Genomic DNA, 16,605 nt, shown 5'->3' with positions numbered 1-16,605 from the left:
AAGCAAATAAAAAGCATGGATGTTGATTGTGCAACATCAACAAACCAAAAACCAGCTGGGGAGATCAGTGCACACACCACGGAGGTGTGATGCAAAGAGCCCACGATCCTCAAGTTGCTTCTGCCTTTTAGCTTCTCTGTCCGACTAGGGTGGAATGTCTTTCTAACCCAATCAAATTACATGCACCATCTCCTCCCTGTCGCAGTGTGTGTGAAGATTTTTACATTTCTCACACCTGCATCGCTGACGTCCAACTATCTGTGAGAAAGGAGCACCAAGTCTCAACAGACAGAGACACAACTCCCCGACCTTGGGTTTGGGAGCTAGAGTTGAGAGTCTATCAGGCAGAGACAACCATTGAACAATGTAGGTCAAATGTCAAATGCATACAGTAAGACAAAACATAAGATATTAATTGCAGAACATAAGTCATAACTCATATAATAACTGCATAGAAATGCATAGAAATAAGGAAGACACATAGAAATAAGGAAGAGACAATTTTTCCCATAACATGTGTATAATTTTTAACCTAATTTGCATTGTGCAATGTGCAAATTATTTTATATAAATAATTAAGTGCATGTGTTTTATCACTTACGGTGATACGGTTGTTATCCAGTTGCCCATTCAAATTTCAAAAGTAATACAGTATATGCTGCATCAACAACAGAATCAAATATATCCAGGCAATGATGAATGGAAACTGATCAAAATCAAGCTTAAAATGTTTATTGTCATTGTTTTTATTGTTGTTTAATACAATAATAAGTTCAATAAAATGCTTATTATGATTGTCACAAACGTTAGAAATGTCACAAGGTGAAACTAAAAGTTACAGTGAGTCATTGTTGTGACTCAGCATTCCACAAATATGACATCTTCTGTATGGTAGTTTATCAGGCGGAGGTCTAAAGAAACAAGTGACTAGTACTCAGAGAGAAGCTCATTCTTTGCGACCCTGCTGCCAACAATGTAAACTTGAATGTTCGAAATAATAAAGTGATTAAATAGTGTAAACATATTTTTATATACATATATACACACGGTTACAGTATGTCTGGTTGAGACTTGTATTACAATGGAGGCTTCCATTTATTGTATTGTAGTGGCCCTGGGGTTCAGGGTCGCTGAACATTGTGGGGGATGTGTGTGTCTGAGCATCTGAGCATCTCTTATCTAGTCATACGGTAACAAAAGACCCTTTTTTATGGTTTTAGTGGTAAAGTGTAATGTTCTAAACTGAATTGGAAATTTGTTTTAACACGTGAAAAACAAATTAAGTTGAATCAATTTGGTCATTAGTACACTAAATGTAAGGTTTTATGTGCTATGATATACTCATTTCATAGCAATCTAAAATAATATGTAATCAAGAGTTTTAAGTTATTGTGGCATTTGACTTCTGAGTTCATAAACTTAAAAGTTTTGAGGAAATTAGTTGCCTTAAATTTTCTCAGTTCTGTTGACTAATCAGGGTTCACAGTGAAGTCTATACACACAACTGGTTGTTGTTTGTGTTAGTGTGTTAATATGCAGTAGTTTTCTAACAGTCTGGGTGCATTGATTTGATTTGTTTTTATTATACTCTTCGCCACTTTTCCTCTACAGTAAGCTAAACAATTTTGTATGTTTATACAAAAGGTCAAGTTGCTGCTCATCTGTACGTCCTCTACATACAGTATATGATTTGTACGTACAGTCAAATTGTATCTGATCATAATTTGAGGAGACTCAGTTGTGTGTGCACCTATAGTATAAATCATAATCGGGATGTGAATATAACAGTGTGTGTTTGTGTGTGTGCATCCTCAACTTGAGTCATGTGAGTCACTGGTTTACCAGTTCTGTAAAGTTAGCATCATCCCAGCCCTCTACCACATCCACAGCTGTAAATCTACAACCTTTACAAATATGAACAAATGGACTTTCAATGGAAGACATTTTAATTGTGCATATGCATATTATAGGTTGTTTCGCAAAGCCTTTGTTTTCTAACATATTAACTCAGTACTCATTAGCGCTACGTTTTGAATCAGGCCTGGCTGCAGTGATATATGCACTCGTTTACTTTTCCCTAGATGAGGTGAGAAGTTTTCTGCATCAGCAACAGCATTAAACACGAGGTGGGTGGTAACAGACCAAAATCCAGCTTAAAATGTTTATTGCCATTATCACAAGTGTTAGAAATGTCACAAGACAAAGCTAAAATCAGTGAGTTAGAGTGAGCTAACCTGTAATCTACCACAGAGATCAATACAATAGATGAGAGAACAGACAGAAGATCATGTTTAGCGAATGAACTGGAGCTGAAGCCTGTGTCTCTGAGTCCAGGCTCAGTCTTGGGCCTTTTGTTTAGCTCTTGCCCTCCAGGGTGTGCTTGTCAAACAGGTACTCTGCCATCTTGTTCTTGTTGGCATCCATGTTATTGAGGTTGGTGATGTAGTCGCCCAGTTTCTTCATGGTCTCCACCTGTTCGTCCAGGTAGTGGGTCTCCAGGAAGTCACACAGCTGAGGACAGGAGGAAAACAGATTTATTCAACACAGTTTTACACACACTAATAGTTTATCTGAGCGTATAAACTTACATGAGGGTCCTGGTGCTGAGAGGCCAGTTTGTGCAGGTCCAGCAGAGCCTGGTTGACGTTCTTCTCCAGCTGAAGAGCACACTGCATGGCCTCCAGCCCACTGCCCCACTCATCACGGTCTGGTTTCTGTGGAAGGGAAACATTCAATTACATGTACAGCAAACTGAACAGCACTTAATTAAACCTTGTGTAAAGGCCGTCTGTACCAAACTGGGTGTGGTGTCATTAACTGGCCCAGTTCTCCAGCGTGTACTGACCTTGATGTCCTGAAGGACGATGCGTCCTCCTCTCTTGTTCTGGAAGGACAGCAGCTTCTCAGCGTGCTCCCTCTCTTCATGACTCTCATGCTTGAAGTAGTGGGCAAAGCCTGGAAGGGCCACGTCATCGCGGGAGAAGTAAAAGCCCTGTGAGGAGACATGAAAAAAATGTTTTTAGAACACATCACTAATCATTATTTAGAAACACACTAATGTAAACACAAAGATGGGGCAGTAGGACACGAGTCATGACTCAGCGTGACTTGTGTCGTCGACTTAGCATATTGTACTTAGTATAGTCTAGGCAAAGCACACAGACACGCCCTTTCAGCCAAATAACAAAACCAGAAAAGCAAAAGCTCAACCTCCAACTAAATTACTTATTTTTGGACAATTTAAAACAAACACCTACTTCACAAATGTCCTGTTCTGATGTAACATACAGTAAAATACAACATCACAGTATGAAGTATACGATACATTTTTATGGCCTCTTAGAAACAAAACAAAGTGTATGTGTTCTCACCATAGAGGTGTAGGTGTAGGACGCAAACATCTCCATGTTCACCATCCTGTTGATGGCGGCCTCACAGTCGCGGTGGTAGTTCTGACGCACTTGGGACTCCATTTCAGCGGCTGGTTTTCTTGCTTTTCTTAGCAAAATGGAAGAAAAATATAGATTTCAGTAGTGTTCAAGTCTAAAAAACAGGTTGTGGGTCGAAGGAGAAGTTCCGTTCAATCACTGTTGAAGCAAGAACTCCTTTGTGTCTCTCCCCTGCTGTGAAACAACATAGGAGTCTCTGCCTGTATTTATACCCCTCTGTTGACCCGGTGAATCATTACATCACTCCCCATTCAGCCAATCACAGCTCAGGTACAGTAACACATGCCAGTGGCTGGAAGATGATAGGAGCATCCTGTTTAATTCATTAATTTATTTATAAACATCATGTGTTTCACCTGCAGTGACAAAGCAATTTCGTATCTTCTGGAGATAATTAACTCTATTGCATCACTGCAATAATTTTGTAAATTATTGCAGTGATGGAAATTTAAACGTCTTTTATTTTAGATATATTTAATTTATATATTTGTAAATTGTATAATATAAATTGGGGCGGCACGGTGGTGCGGTGGGTAGCACTGTCGCCTCACAGCAAGAAGGTTCTGGGTTCGATTCCCGGAGGCGGCCCTGGTGCCTTTCTGTGTGGAGTTTGCACGTTCTCCCCGTGTTTGCGTGGGTTCTCTCCGGGTTCTCCGGCTTCCTCCCACAGTCCAAAGACGTGCATTAGGTTGATTGGCTTCTCTCCATTGCCCGTAGGTGTGAGTGTGTGAGTGAATGGTTGTCTGTCTATGTGTTGCCCTGCGATGGACTGGCGACCTGTCCAGGGTGTACCCTGCCTCTCGCCCGTAGCCAGCTGGGATAGGCTCCAGCACCCCCGTGACCCCGCACTAGGGAGTAAGCGGTTAAGAAAATGGATGGATGGATAATATAAATTGTTTGTGTACACTTGCACTCTAAAGTTGGTATTTTTATTTATTTACATAAACATCAGCAAATAATAAAATAAAGAATTATTTTAACCTTTTCATACGTATCTGTCACCACAGTAAACAGCTTTTCAAAAACTATATTTACACAGTTTTATTCATCCAAAAAGCAAATAAAAGTACTTTAGGAGGTAATTATAACCTTTGCATCACATTATTCACCAGTTAGTTGTAAATCCTTTTGCATAACATCTAAAGGCAGCAGTTCACATCTACAGTTTAAATGTATTCCTCATTACTACAGTGCTGTTAGAAGTAGCTAAGGATAAAGAGCCTAAATAGTGTAATCACTGGAGACAGAAGCTTCGTCAATGTACATTTTACTAATCAACTCAGTTGCTGTTTAAAAAAAATGGCCGCACAAAAAGCATTTGCTTTATGTTTTACTACAAACCACACATAAAAGTACCAAATTACGTGTGTGCATGGAAAATGTATCTCCTCAGTAAAAATTCTCATCATACATAAAATCTAAGTGTAAATAGAGGACCATGGATATTTTGTTTTGTTTTGAAAATAGCAGGTACACCGAACAAGATCTGCAGTTTTCAGACACCCTCTCACATTTTCTTACAATCTGACTCAGGATGTCAGACAGCATCCTTATCTCTTTTGTCAGTAAGTTGTGCTGTGTCACATAACGGATCAGTTAGTCCAATACAGGAATAGTATCAGGTTCTGCTGAAGATGCTGAGTCATTTTTGTGACTCAGCATTCCACAAATGTGACATCTGCTGTATATTAGTTTGTCAGTGAGAGGTGAGAAGGCTTGGGACTAAAGAAATATGACTGGTTCTCAGGGAGAAGCTCATCCTTTGTTACTCTACTTCCAAGTGCATGTAGCTATATACATTTAAACTACTCTATACACACAACTGGTTTTTATAATGAAAGATTGAAGAAAGGAAACATCTGGGTGCATTGGTTGGACTTGTTTTTATCAGACTATTTGCCAGTTAAACAACAAAATTGGTGCCACAATGTTTATATAAAAGGTCAAGTTGCTTTGCTTACCTGTATGTCCTCTACATATACTGTAACATTTTTAATTACAGCCAATTTGTGTGCAAACATTTTTGGTATAAATTTTAATAAGGACATGGATATAACAGTGTGGGTGTGTCCTCAATTTCAGTCATGTGTGTCATTGTCACTGTCTGATGGTGACAGTATGTTTGTGTGTTCAGAATAATAGTAGTAGTTATAACCAGACTGTATGGGTGTTACCATTAAGGTATTCTTTTGAATAGTTACTGTAAGTGTTACACCAAATATCTGAAAAAAAAATGCAGGCAAAAGTTAGACAATTGTTGTTGACAGTGACAAATCAACTGTAAGAACTACTGTAGAAACTCCACCTTGGGTGTGTACAAGAAACACTCACTGCTTTAAGGTGAAAAGTGATTGTCACTTTGTCCATTGGTTTCCACAGCTTTTCATGTTAACCAATCAGGGCTAGTGTCTGTAGACTTTGGGATAAAATCGTCACAGACAGAAAGCACATGCAGACTGTGGTTGCAAATTTGCATGTTTTCCACACAAACCAAGGCAATGGTGAAGTGGGGTAAGGCGATCTGAGGCAACACTCTGATCCTATATACCCTATAGTCAGGGTATATCTTGAGTGTAATGAATTGAATCACTTACCTCATTGTTTTAAATAAATCAAAGCTGTCTGGGTTAATTGCCTGGCCCATTATTCCCTAATGAACCAATTGTTATCTCGTAAATTTTTCAGTGCACCTCTCACCAATGCCCCTTATTACATTCTCATACTTGCACATTCGTAGCTTATCTTAGGTATCTTCCTTTGTTCATTTAGTTACTGATCTTTGGCCACATTAGCCTTTAGATACTGTACTTCAAGTAAACTCAGCTGTTGTAAGATTTGCAAGTATTTTTGATGAGATTGTAATTTTTGATGCTTGTTGAATATTCTAGAAGCATTTTCAGACACTTGTAAGTAAATGATAAAACCAAACAAATATCCAGCTCAAATGTTTATTCAGATTACCAGGTCAGAAATTATGAATAATGTTTTTTAAAAATGTCAAAGAGAAAGCCCAAGAGTGAAATAAGGCAGTTACTAATATGACATTTAAAATAAACAGTAGCACCGCTACTAAAGAGGAGAGCTTTATTAAAGCAGAGCCGACAGAAGATCATGTTTAATCGAGATGAAGCTTGTGTGTCGATGAGGCCAGGCTCAGTTCTGAACCAGCACATTTAGCTCTTGCCCTCCAGGGTGTGCTTGTCAAACAGGTACTCTGCCATCTTGTTGTTCTGAGCATCCATCTTGGTGAGGTTGGTGATGTGGTCACCCAGTTTCTTGATGGCCTCCACCTGTTCATTCAGGTAGTGGGTCTCTAGGAAGTCACACAGCTGAGGACAAAAGGAAAAATCGATAGGGTTAAAAAAATAATAATAAAAATAAAAAATCATGGGGCCTCAACTTACATGGGGGTCTTGATGCTGAGAGGCCAGTTTGTGCAGGTCCAGCAGAGCCTGGTTGACGTTCTTCTCCAGCTGAAGAGCACACTGCATGGCCTCCAGCCCACTGCCCCACTCATCACGGTCTGGTTTCTGTGGAAGGGAAACATTCTATTACCTCAGGTTGAACGATCATAAACCTTGTGTAACCATTGATCCCAGTCTATCTGTTCCAGTGAAACTGGGTGTGGTGTCATTTACTGGCCCAGTTCTCCAGCATGTACTGACCTTGATGTCCTGGAGGAAGATGCGTCCTCCTCTCTTGTTCTGGAAGGACAGCAGCTTCTCAGCGTGCTCCCTCTCTTCATGACTCTCATGCTTGAAGAAGTGAGCAAAACCTGGAAGGGCCACGTCATCACGACAGAAGTAAAAGCCCTGTGAGGAGACAAGAAACAAAAAACCTGTCATTAGAGCACATCACCCATCATTACTTGACAAATACATTCCTGTCAGCACTAACTAACGACCAATTAAGCGGTGGCGTCTTGGGGTCATGTCTCTGCTTTGTTGGTTCAGACAGTTAAGTCATAAGCAAACTAAGCATGACACCGCGTTTTTCACTCCTCAGACTGACGTTATAAAATAACAATGTAGAAAAGCCACTACTTCACTAGTAGGTCAAATGCTTACACCAATGATAACAGTTCAAATAAATGTTCACATTAAATACCCATTGCGTATTTCTTACCATGGAGGTGTAGGTGTAGGACGCAAACATCTCCATGTTCACCATCCTGTTGATGGCGGCCTCACAGTCGCGGTGGTAGTTCTGACGCACTTGGGACTCCATTTCAGCGGCTGGTTTTCTTGCTTTTATTGACAAAATAGTACAAAAATAAAGACTTTGGTAGTGATCTGAACTAAAAAAACGAAGTAGTCAAGAAAAAGGTTGCTGTTGGAAGGAAGAAGTTCCGTTCAATCACTGTTGAAGCAAGAACTCCTGTGTGTCACTTCCCTGCTTTAAAATGGCGCAAAGCGCTTCCAGTATTTATAGGCTACTGCGGGCCACGTGACAAACGTAACGTCACTTTCAGCAAATGACTGAGCTTGGGTAACACGTGACACTGGCCGAGGCAGGTGACGTGAGGATCTTTATTTTTTTTCTAACCAGCTCGCGCTAGTCACCTGAAATGACGAAGCACTTTTGGTTTTTCTAAACGAAAATATACTTGTAGCTTTAAAAGAATGTTTCCCCATTTTTCAGCACAGATGTAATAATTCCATTTGCTTTATTTGCGCGTATATAACGAAATAATCGCCTCTAACGCCATACATTAACCACAAAAATAGAAACTGAACCGCACCAATGCTTCACAAATCAGTCAGATTGGCTGCAAATGTTCCTGTTCTTAAGAAAATTTGTATGGATCCAAGGAGTACTTGTATTTGTTTAATGCCTAAAATTATGTAAGTTTTCCCCGTGTCTAGCTGTTCTTACCTTGTGTCTCTTGTGCAACCCCTGTTGATTGGCCTTTTGGTTTGACTCAAGGCTTTGTTTAACACAGGACATTTTATTACCTTTTTATTATACCATGTCAATACATCTTAAATATTAAACCTAAGCTTACATGAGCTGGTATTTTAACTATGTTGTTCAGGTCAAACTTGTAATTTTTGTTCTTATTAAGAGTCAGCATAATTAATGCTAAAGCTGCACATAGTCCCACTGTTATGACACCAGGCCTATTGATCTTACAGTTGTTAGTTCCTTTATGCAACCACATGAGCCTTCAGGGTCCGTGCATGAAGTGCAATTCATTATTCATGTGTAAAATGAAAATTGAATAACGTCTTTTCATGCTGTGTTTCGTTTCCGTAAATCGGTAAAACAAATTTGCGATATACTGATTTACTCATTCTCCTTTTCTCCACTTTCAAAACGAAATACGAAAAAGGGAAACCGGGGGCGGGCGGACAAATATTTGTAACTCTTGTAGGATTGCGGTCGCGTTTTGACACATAATGAGACCCACATTGTTAACATTAATCAACGTGACAATTATTTATTTAGCCCGTCTCAGTGCTGAAAACTGTCGATTACGTTACGACTCATGACGTTTGCTAAAGGAATGACAGGTCAGTCAGCTCGTCACCGTCGGGTCACTTACAGAATCACCTGCCAACAAAGCTAAGTTTTCTGTGCATCCTGCTTCATTAGTGCAGCGATATCACGACCTTTTCGACACCTGATGAGAAAGAATTGGTGATTTTGAGTTTATGATGAGACTAAAATCGCGTCCTCCTGCTTGGCCGGTTGATGCTCTTATGCCCAGGAAGACGCTCTAATGTTGTGCCGATCTCTGCAAGTATTCTAAACAGTGATTTTTTACAGTTTATTGTGGCTGTTTAGACATGCTCCATCATTGGACTTCCTGTCTCAGAGCCTGCTTTACCTGCGGGAGAATAACAGCCACTCAACCTGCCTCACAATAACTGAACTCATTGTGAGCCATGACTGCCCTAATGTGCATTGCATCATCTTTGTGAGACACTCTGACCTGCAGTGTGGGAGCCCCCCAGGGGACTGTCCCGGCCCCCTTCCTCTTCACCCTCTACACTGCAGACTTCAGACACAACTCATCTGGCTGTGTTCTGCAGAAGTTCTCAGATGACTCTGCAATTGTTGGACTTATTACTGACGATGATGACGCAGAGTACAGAGAACTGACACAGAACTTTGTGGACTGGTGTCAGCAGAACCACCTTCTAATCAATGCAGGGAAGACAAAGGAGATGGTGGTGGACTTCCGCAGATGTCAGTCTACACCCCCCCCCCCTCCAGTGAACATTCAGGGAATGAACATCCAGAGAGATTGGACTGTACCTGGGTGTTCACCTTAACAACAAACTAGACTGGACTAAAAACACAGACGCACTGTACAGGAAGGGTCAGAGCAGACTCTACTTACTAAGAAGGCTGAGGTCGTTTGGACTGAAGGGGACACTCCTGAGGACCTTCTATGACTCTGTGGTGTCATCAGCCGTCCTGTACAGTGTGGTCTGCTGGAGCAGCAGCATCACAGAGAGGGGAGGAAGAAGCTGGATAAGGTCATTAAGAAGTCCAGCTCTGTCCTGGGCTGCACTCTGGAGTCAGTGAGAGAGGTGGGAAACAGAAAAGTTCTGGCAAAATTCACATCCATGCTGGACCACGAGTCCCACCCACTGCAGGACACACTGTCTGCCCTGGAGAGCAGATTCAGACATGACATGACAGACTGATCCGCCCTCGCTGTGGGAACGAGAGATTCCGCAGGTCTTTCCTTCTTGCTACTGTCAGACTTTATAATGAACACTTATAACAGGGTGCACATTTCTACCACACTGCCACACACACGCTACATCTCCAGAGCAATTGCACCAGTCACTTTAATAGCTCACTCACTTTGTTTGGTGCAGTCACCTTACCTCATTGTTATATGTACATGATGTTGATAACCTGTGGAGGTCTAAGTTCTAATTTCTTATAATCATTTTTGTTTTATTTCTTCTGTATATATGTCTATATGTCTCTGTGCTGTTGCAACTTGGTAATTTCCCCATCGCGGGACAATAAAGGTATTCTATCTATCTATCTACCTTGCATTGAATATCTTATGTGCATGTTCCTAAGACAGTATGTCATGTCTTAGTCACGTTTCCGGTTTTATTTTGAAGCACTTCTTGTCTCACCCACGTCTCAGCTGTTTCCATGTCATTCCCAGTTAATCACGCACACCTGACAGTTATCTCGAAATCAAGCCTGCCTGCTTCTTGCCTGTACTTTTGCCGTGGAAAGACTGGTAACGTACCTGACCGTTTGACCAAGATTAGAGCCTGCTCCTTTGGTGCTCACGTCTGAGAGCACCTGTGTATAACTCTGCTTGCCTTGCCTTAAGTTACGTAATAAAGACTGTCACCTCTTAAACCACCAACCTGTCCGCGCTGTGCATGTCTGATATCTGCAAAGGCCTGACAAGTAAAGCAGCAGTCCTTTTTATTTCACAAAACATTTGTAGTCAGAACTGCCCATATGTTTTTTAACCAATGTTTATTTACCAAGTTTAAATCTGCCAACTCACAAAATCTTTAACATCTTCAAAGCTGAACTTTATAGAACATGTAAAATGTAATATTATCTATCAGCATAGAAACATATAAAACAATGGCTTAATTATTTGAAAACAAGTTGCTAAAAGAGCTACAGACTGTTTTCCTCGGATCAGGATGACAGATGAATCAGAAACAACAGTGCATCCTGGAACACTGTGGGTTCACCTCTTGTAATGCAGTCCTATGACCTATATGAGGCTGAGAGACAGTCAGCATTGACACAAATGTCCTCTTTTGGCCAAAATCCCTTCCACACCCCAGAAGAACAACAGCATGCAGAGCTACGATTTGGGACTGCATTACAAGAGGTGAACCCACAGTGTTCCTGGATGCACTGTTGTTTCTGATTCATCTGTCATCTGCACATAAGATGTTCAATGCAAGGTATGATGACTACTAAACCAAAAAATAAAAAGATCCTGTCACTCATCTGCTCTGTACATACAGTAACACCTTGATGTTGCGTGACAGATCATCTGATCACACACTTTGCCACAGAATCTGCCTCACAAAGATGATGCGATGCACATTAGGGCAGTCATGGCTCACAATGAGTTCAGTTATTGTGAGGCAGGTTGAGTGGCTGTTATTCTCCCGCAGGTAGAGCAGGCTCTGAGACAGGAAGTCCAATGATGGAGCATGTCTGAACAGCCACAATAAACTGTAATAAATCACTGTTTAGAATACTTGCAAAGATCGGCAGAACATTAGAGCGTCTTCCTGGGCATAAGAGCATCATCCGGCCAAGCAGGAGGACGCGATTTCAGTCTCACCATAAACTGAAAATCACCGGAACACCGCAGAAGCGCTAAATTCTTCCTCATCAGGTGTCGACAAGGTCGTGATGTCGCTGCACTAATGAAGCAGGATGCACAGAAAGCACAGCTATGTTGGCAGGTGATTCTGTAAGACTGCGGTCAAGTGAGCCGTCGTTCGTTCATCCGTCGTTCAGCCAGCCGCGCTTCAGAAACGTCTTGCGCCCGTATTACACGCTTTACAGCAGAGCACAAAACACGCTCGTCGCGACTTCCTCTTTTCATAGCGACACGTCTGGTCTGTTCAAAATATTGAAAAATACGAAACAAAATATTGCATATATAGAAAAACTGTCGCCTAATAAAGATCTGTATACTTTTACTGTAAAATTAAGGATTTATTAGTATTTAAAACTACCATGTCATACTGTGAAACTTTTATAATTAATAACTTAACTTTGGTGCATAGTTCCAGGCCCAGACAACTTTCCCCTTGTTCTACTAGATGTGTACTGTCACCCCACAAAAATTCATGTATTTTTACTGTATAGTTTTGGATTTAGCAGTACTTGAAAGTACTGTCATACTGTAATACAGTCAACTTTAATCATTAATAACTTGACTTTGGTGCATAGTTCCAGGCTCAGACCACTTTCCTCTTGTTCTACTAGAGGTGTACTATTACCCCACAAAGATCTGTATATTTTTACTGTATAGTTTTGGATTTATTAGTATTCAAAACTACCAGTTCATACTGTAATACAGTCAACTTTGATCATTAATAACTAGACTTTGGTGCATAGTTCCAGGCCCAGACCACTTTCCCCTTGTTCTACTAGAACTGTACTATCACCCCACAAAAATTCATGTATTTTTACTGTATAGTTTTGAATTTATTAGTATTCAAAACTACCATATCATACTGTAATACAGTCAACTCTAATGATCAATAACTTGACTTTGGTGCATAGTTCCAGGCCCAGACCACTTTCCCCTTGTTCTACTAGATGTGTACTATCACCACACAAAGATTCGTGTATTTTTACTGTATAGTTTAGGATTTATTAGTATTCAAAACTACCATGTCATACTGTAATACAGTCAACTCTAATGATCAATAACTTGACTTTGGTGCATAGTTCCAGGCTCAGACCACTTTCCCCTTGTTCTACTAGAGGTGTACTATTACCCCACAAAGATCTGTATATTTTTACTGTATAGTTTTGGATTTATTAGTATTCAAAACTACCATGTCATACTGTAATACAGTCAACTTTCATGATTAATAACTTGACTTTGGTGCATAGTTCCAGGCTTAGACCACTTTCTCCTTATTCTACTAGTGATGTGCTATCACCACACAAAAATTCATGTATTTTTACTGTATAGTTTAGGATTTAGCAATACTTGAAAGTACTATGTCATACTGTAACACAGTCAACTTTGATAATCAATAACTTGACTTTGGTGCATAGTTCCAGGCCCAGACAACTTTCCCCTTGTTCTACTAGATGTGTACTATCACCACACAAAAATTCATGTATTTTTACAGTATAGTTTAGGATTTAGCAGTACTTGAAAGTACTATGTCATACTGTAATACAGTCAACTTTGATGATCAATAACTTGACTTTGGTGCATAGTTCCACGCTCAGACCACATTCCCCATGATCTACTAGAGATGTACTATCACCCCACAAAGATCTGTGTACTTTTACTGTATAGTTTAGGATTTTAGTAGTACCATGTTATGCTGAAATATGGCCCTTACAGTCAAGCATAAAACCAATAAGTACTGCACTACAAACAGTGTAGTGTGTAACTTTCTTTTTTATTGTTTTAAGTCTGTATTGTGAAGACAGAATAATTGCATTAAATCTAATCCTGAATATTTGGTTATATACATTTTGTATTTACATTTTAGTGTTCAAAACTAGATATTACAATGTGTAAGAACAGAGATGGCAATAACTTTGATAAAACAAACTCCAGACATGGGAAATGGTTTAATGAGAACAAATAACGATTTCAGTATCCATCCATTTTCAACCGCTTTTTCTGGGGGCGGTCGCGGGGGCAACAGTCTAAGCAAACTCCAAACTTCCCTCTCTCCGGACACTTCCTCCAGTTCAGGCCAGCCCAGGACCTGTTTGCCTTGGGAGACCCTACCAGGGGCATTTAGCCCCCGACAACATAGCTCCCAGGGTCATTCAGGCACACAAACTCCTCCACCACGTTAATGTATGTTTCACACATAAATATTCAGTTTTTGACTGTTCAATGACTTTATATTAAACATTAAACATTTAGTTTCAATATTAAAAGTCACACTTTGGAGTCCTAACAGATGGTAATAAAAGGATTTAATGTGTGTGTGCCTAGCCTCACTCACAGTTTTTTATATGAAAAGTGACATAATCCGGGCCTGGCATTATGCACTAAAGTCAAGTTATTCATCATCATAGTTGAATATAAGGCCCATAGAGTATTACAGTATGACCTGGAAGTTTTGAATACTAATAAATCCAAAACTATACAGTAAAAATACACGAATCTTTGTGTGGTGATAGTACATCTCTAGTAGATCAGGGGGAATGTGGTCTGAGCCTGGAACTATGCACCAAAGTCAAGTTATTGATCATCAAAGTTGACTGTATTACAGTATGACATAGTACTTTCAAGTACTGCTAAATCTTAAACTATACTGTAAAAATACACAAATCTTTGTGTGGTGATAGCACATCACTAGTAGAATAAGGAGAAAGTGGTCTAAGCCTGGAACTATGCACCAAAGTCAAGTTATTAATCATGAAAGTTGACTGTATTACAGTATGACATGGTAGTTTTGAATACTAATAAATCCAAAACTATACAGTAAAAATACACGAATCTTTGTGTGGTGATAGTACACATTTAGTAGAACAAGGGGAAAGTGGTCTGGGCCTGGAACTATGCACCAAAGTCAAGTTATTGATCATTAGAGTTGACTGTATTACAGTATGACATGGTAGTTTTGAATACTAATAAATTCAAAACTATACAGTAAAAATACAAGAATCTTTGTGTGGTGATAGTACAGTTCTAGTAGAACAAGGGGAAAGTGGTCTGAGCCTGGAACTATGCACCAAAGTCAAGTTATTAATGATCAAAGTTGACTGTATTACAGTATGACATGGTAGTTTTGAATACTAATAAATCCAAAACTATACAGTAAAAATATACAGATCTTTGTGGGGTAATAGTACACCTCTAGTAGAACAAGAGGAAAGTGGTCTGAGCCTGGAACTATGCACCAAAGTCAAGTTATTGATTATCAAAGTTGACTGTATTACAGTATGACATAGTACTTTCAAGTACTGCTAAATCCTAAACTATACAGTAAAAATACATGAATTTTTGTGTGGTGATAGCACATTACTAGTAGAATAAGGGGAAAGTGGTCTGGGCCTGGAACTATGCACCAAAGTCTAGTTATTAACGATTAAAGTTGACTATACGGCCCATACAGTTACAGTATGACTTGGTAGTTTTGAATACTAATAAATCCTAAACTATACAGTAAAAATACACGAATCTTTGTGTGATGATAGTACACATCTAGCAAAAATAGGAGAAAGTGGTCTGGGCCTGGAACTATGCACCAAAGTCAAGTTATTGATCATTAAAGTTGACTATACGGCCTATACAGTTACAGTATGAACTGGTAGTTTTGAATACTAATAAATCCAAAACTATACAGTAAAAATACACAGATCTTTGTGGGGTAATAGTACACCTCTAGTAGAACAAGGGGAAAGTGGTCTGGGCCTGGAACTATGCACCAAAGTCAAGTTATTGATCATTAGAGTTGACTGTATTACAGTATGACATGGTAGTTTTGAATACTAATAAATCCTAAACTATACAGTAAAAATACACGAATCTTTGTGTGATGATAGTACACATCTAGCAAAAATAGGAGAAAGTGGTCTGGGCCTGGAACTATGCACCAAAGTCAAGTTATTGATCATTAAAGTTGACTATACGGCCTATACAGTTACAGTATGAACTGGTAGTTTTGAATACTAATAAATCCAAAACTATACAGTAAAAATACACAGATCTTTGTGGGGTGATAGTACACCTCTAGTAGAACAAGGGGAAAGTGGTCTGAGCCTGGAACTATGCACCAAAGTTAAGTTATTAATTATAAAAGTTTCACAGTATGACATGGTAGTTTTAAATACTAATAAATCCTTAATTTTACAGTAAAAGTATACAGATCTTTATTAGGCGACAGTTTTTCTATATATGCAATATTTTGTTTCGTATTTTTCAATATTTTGAACAGACCAGACGTGTCGCTATGAAAAGAGGAAGTCGCGACGAGCGTGTTTTGTGCTCTGCTGTAAAGCGCGTAATACGGGCGCAAGACGTTTCTGAAGCGCGGCTGGCTGAACGACGGATGAACGAACGACGGCTCACTTGACCGCAGTTTCTGACTGTGACCCGATGGTGGCGAGCTGACTGACCTGTCATTCCTTTAGCAAACGCCATGAGTCGTAACGTAATCGACAGTTGTCAGCACTTGGTTAAATAAATGATTTAAATAAATGATTGTTACGTTGATTAATGTTAACAATGTGGGTCTCATTGTGTGTCAAAACACGACCGCAATCCTTCAAGAGTTACAAATATTTGCCGATGTTGCGCTTCAAATGCCCTTTGGCGTTTTATTGTGAAAGTCCGGCGACTGGCCCCGCCCCCGGTTTCCCTTTTTCTTATTTCGTTTTGAAAGTGGAGAAAAGGAGAATGAGTAAATCAGTATATCGCAAATGTGTTTTACCGATTTACGGAAGCAAAACACAGCATAAAAAGACGTTATTCAATTTTCAT

At 39.7% G+C, this 16,605-nt stretch overlaps 2 protein-coding genes across 2 annotated transcripts; both read right to left on the bottom strand.

The window, feature by feature from the left end:
* Positions 1-2,147: 2,147 nt before the first annotated feature.
* Positions 2,148-3,639, bottom strand: LOC114860587 (ferritin, middle subunit-like). Its single transcript, XM_029159271.3, has 4 exons — positions 3,372-3,639; positions 2,846-2,992; positions 2,589-2,714; positions 2,148-2,511 (listed from the first exon to the last, which is right to left on the bottom strand). The coding sequence occupies exons 1-4, from the start codon at positions 3,471-3,473 to the stop codon at positions 2,356-2,358; spliced, it is 531 nt and encodes a 176-aa protein (XP_029015104.1). The 5' UTR covers positions 3,474-3,639; the 3' UTR covers positions 2,148-2,355.
* Positions 3,640-6,383: 2,744 nt separating this feature from the next.
* fthl27 (ferritin, heavy polypeptide-like 27) lies at positions 6,384-7,858 on the bottom strand. The gene is made up of 4 exons (XM_029159615.3): positions 7,575-7,858; positions 7,115-7,261; positions 6,854-6,979; positions 6,384-6,778 (listed from the first exon to the last, which is right to left on the bottom strand). The coding sequence occupies exons 1-4, from the start codon at positions 7,674-7,676 to the stop codon at positions 6,623-6,625; spliced, it is 531 nt and encodes a 176-aa protein (XP_029015448.1). The 5' UTR covers positions 7,677-7,858; the 3' UTR covers positions 6,384-6,622.
* Between the last annotated feature and the right edge of the window lie 8,747 nt (positions 7,859-16,605).

The sequence above is a fragment of the Betta splendens genome, chromosome 8 (assembly GCF_900634795.4).
Source record: "Betta splendens chromosome 8, fBetSpl5.4, whole genome shotgun sequence".
Classification (NCBI taxonomy): domain Eukaryota; kingdom Metazoa; phylum Chordata; class Actinopteri; order Anabantiformes; family Osphronemidae; genus Betta; species Betta splendens.
This window is presented reverse-complemented; position numbering and strand designations above follow the sequence as displayed.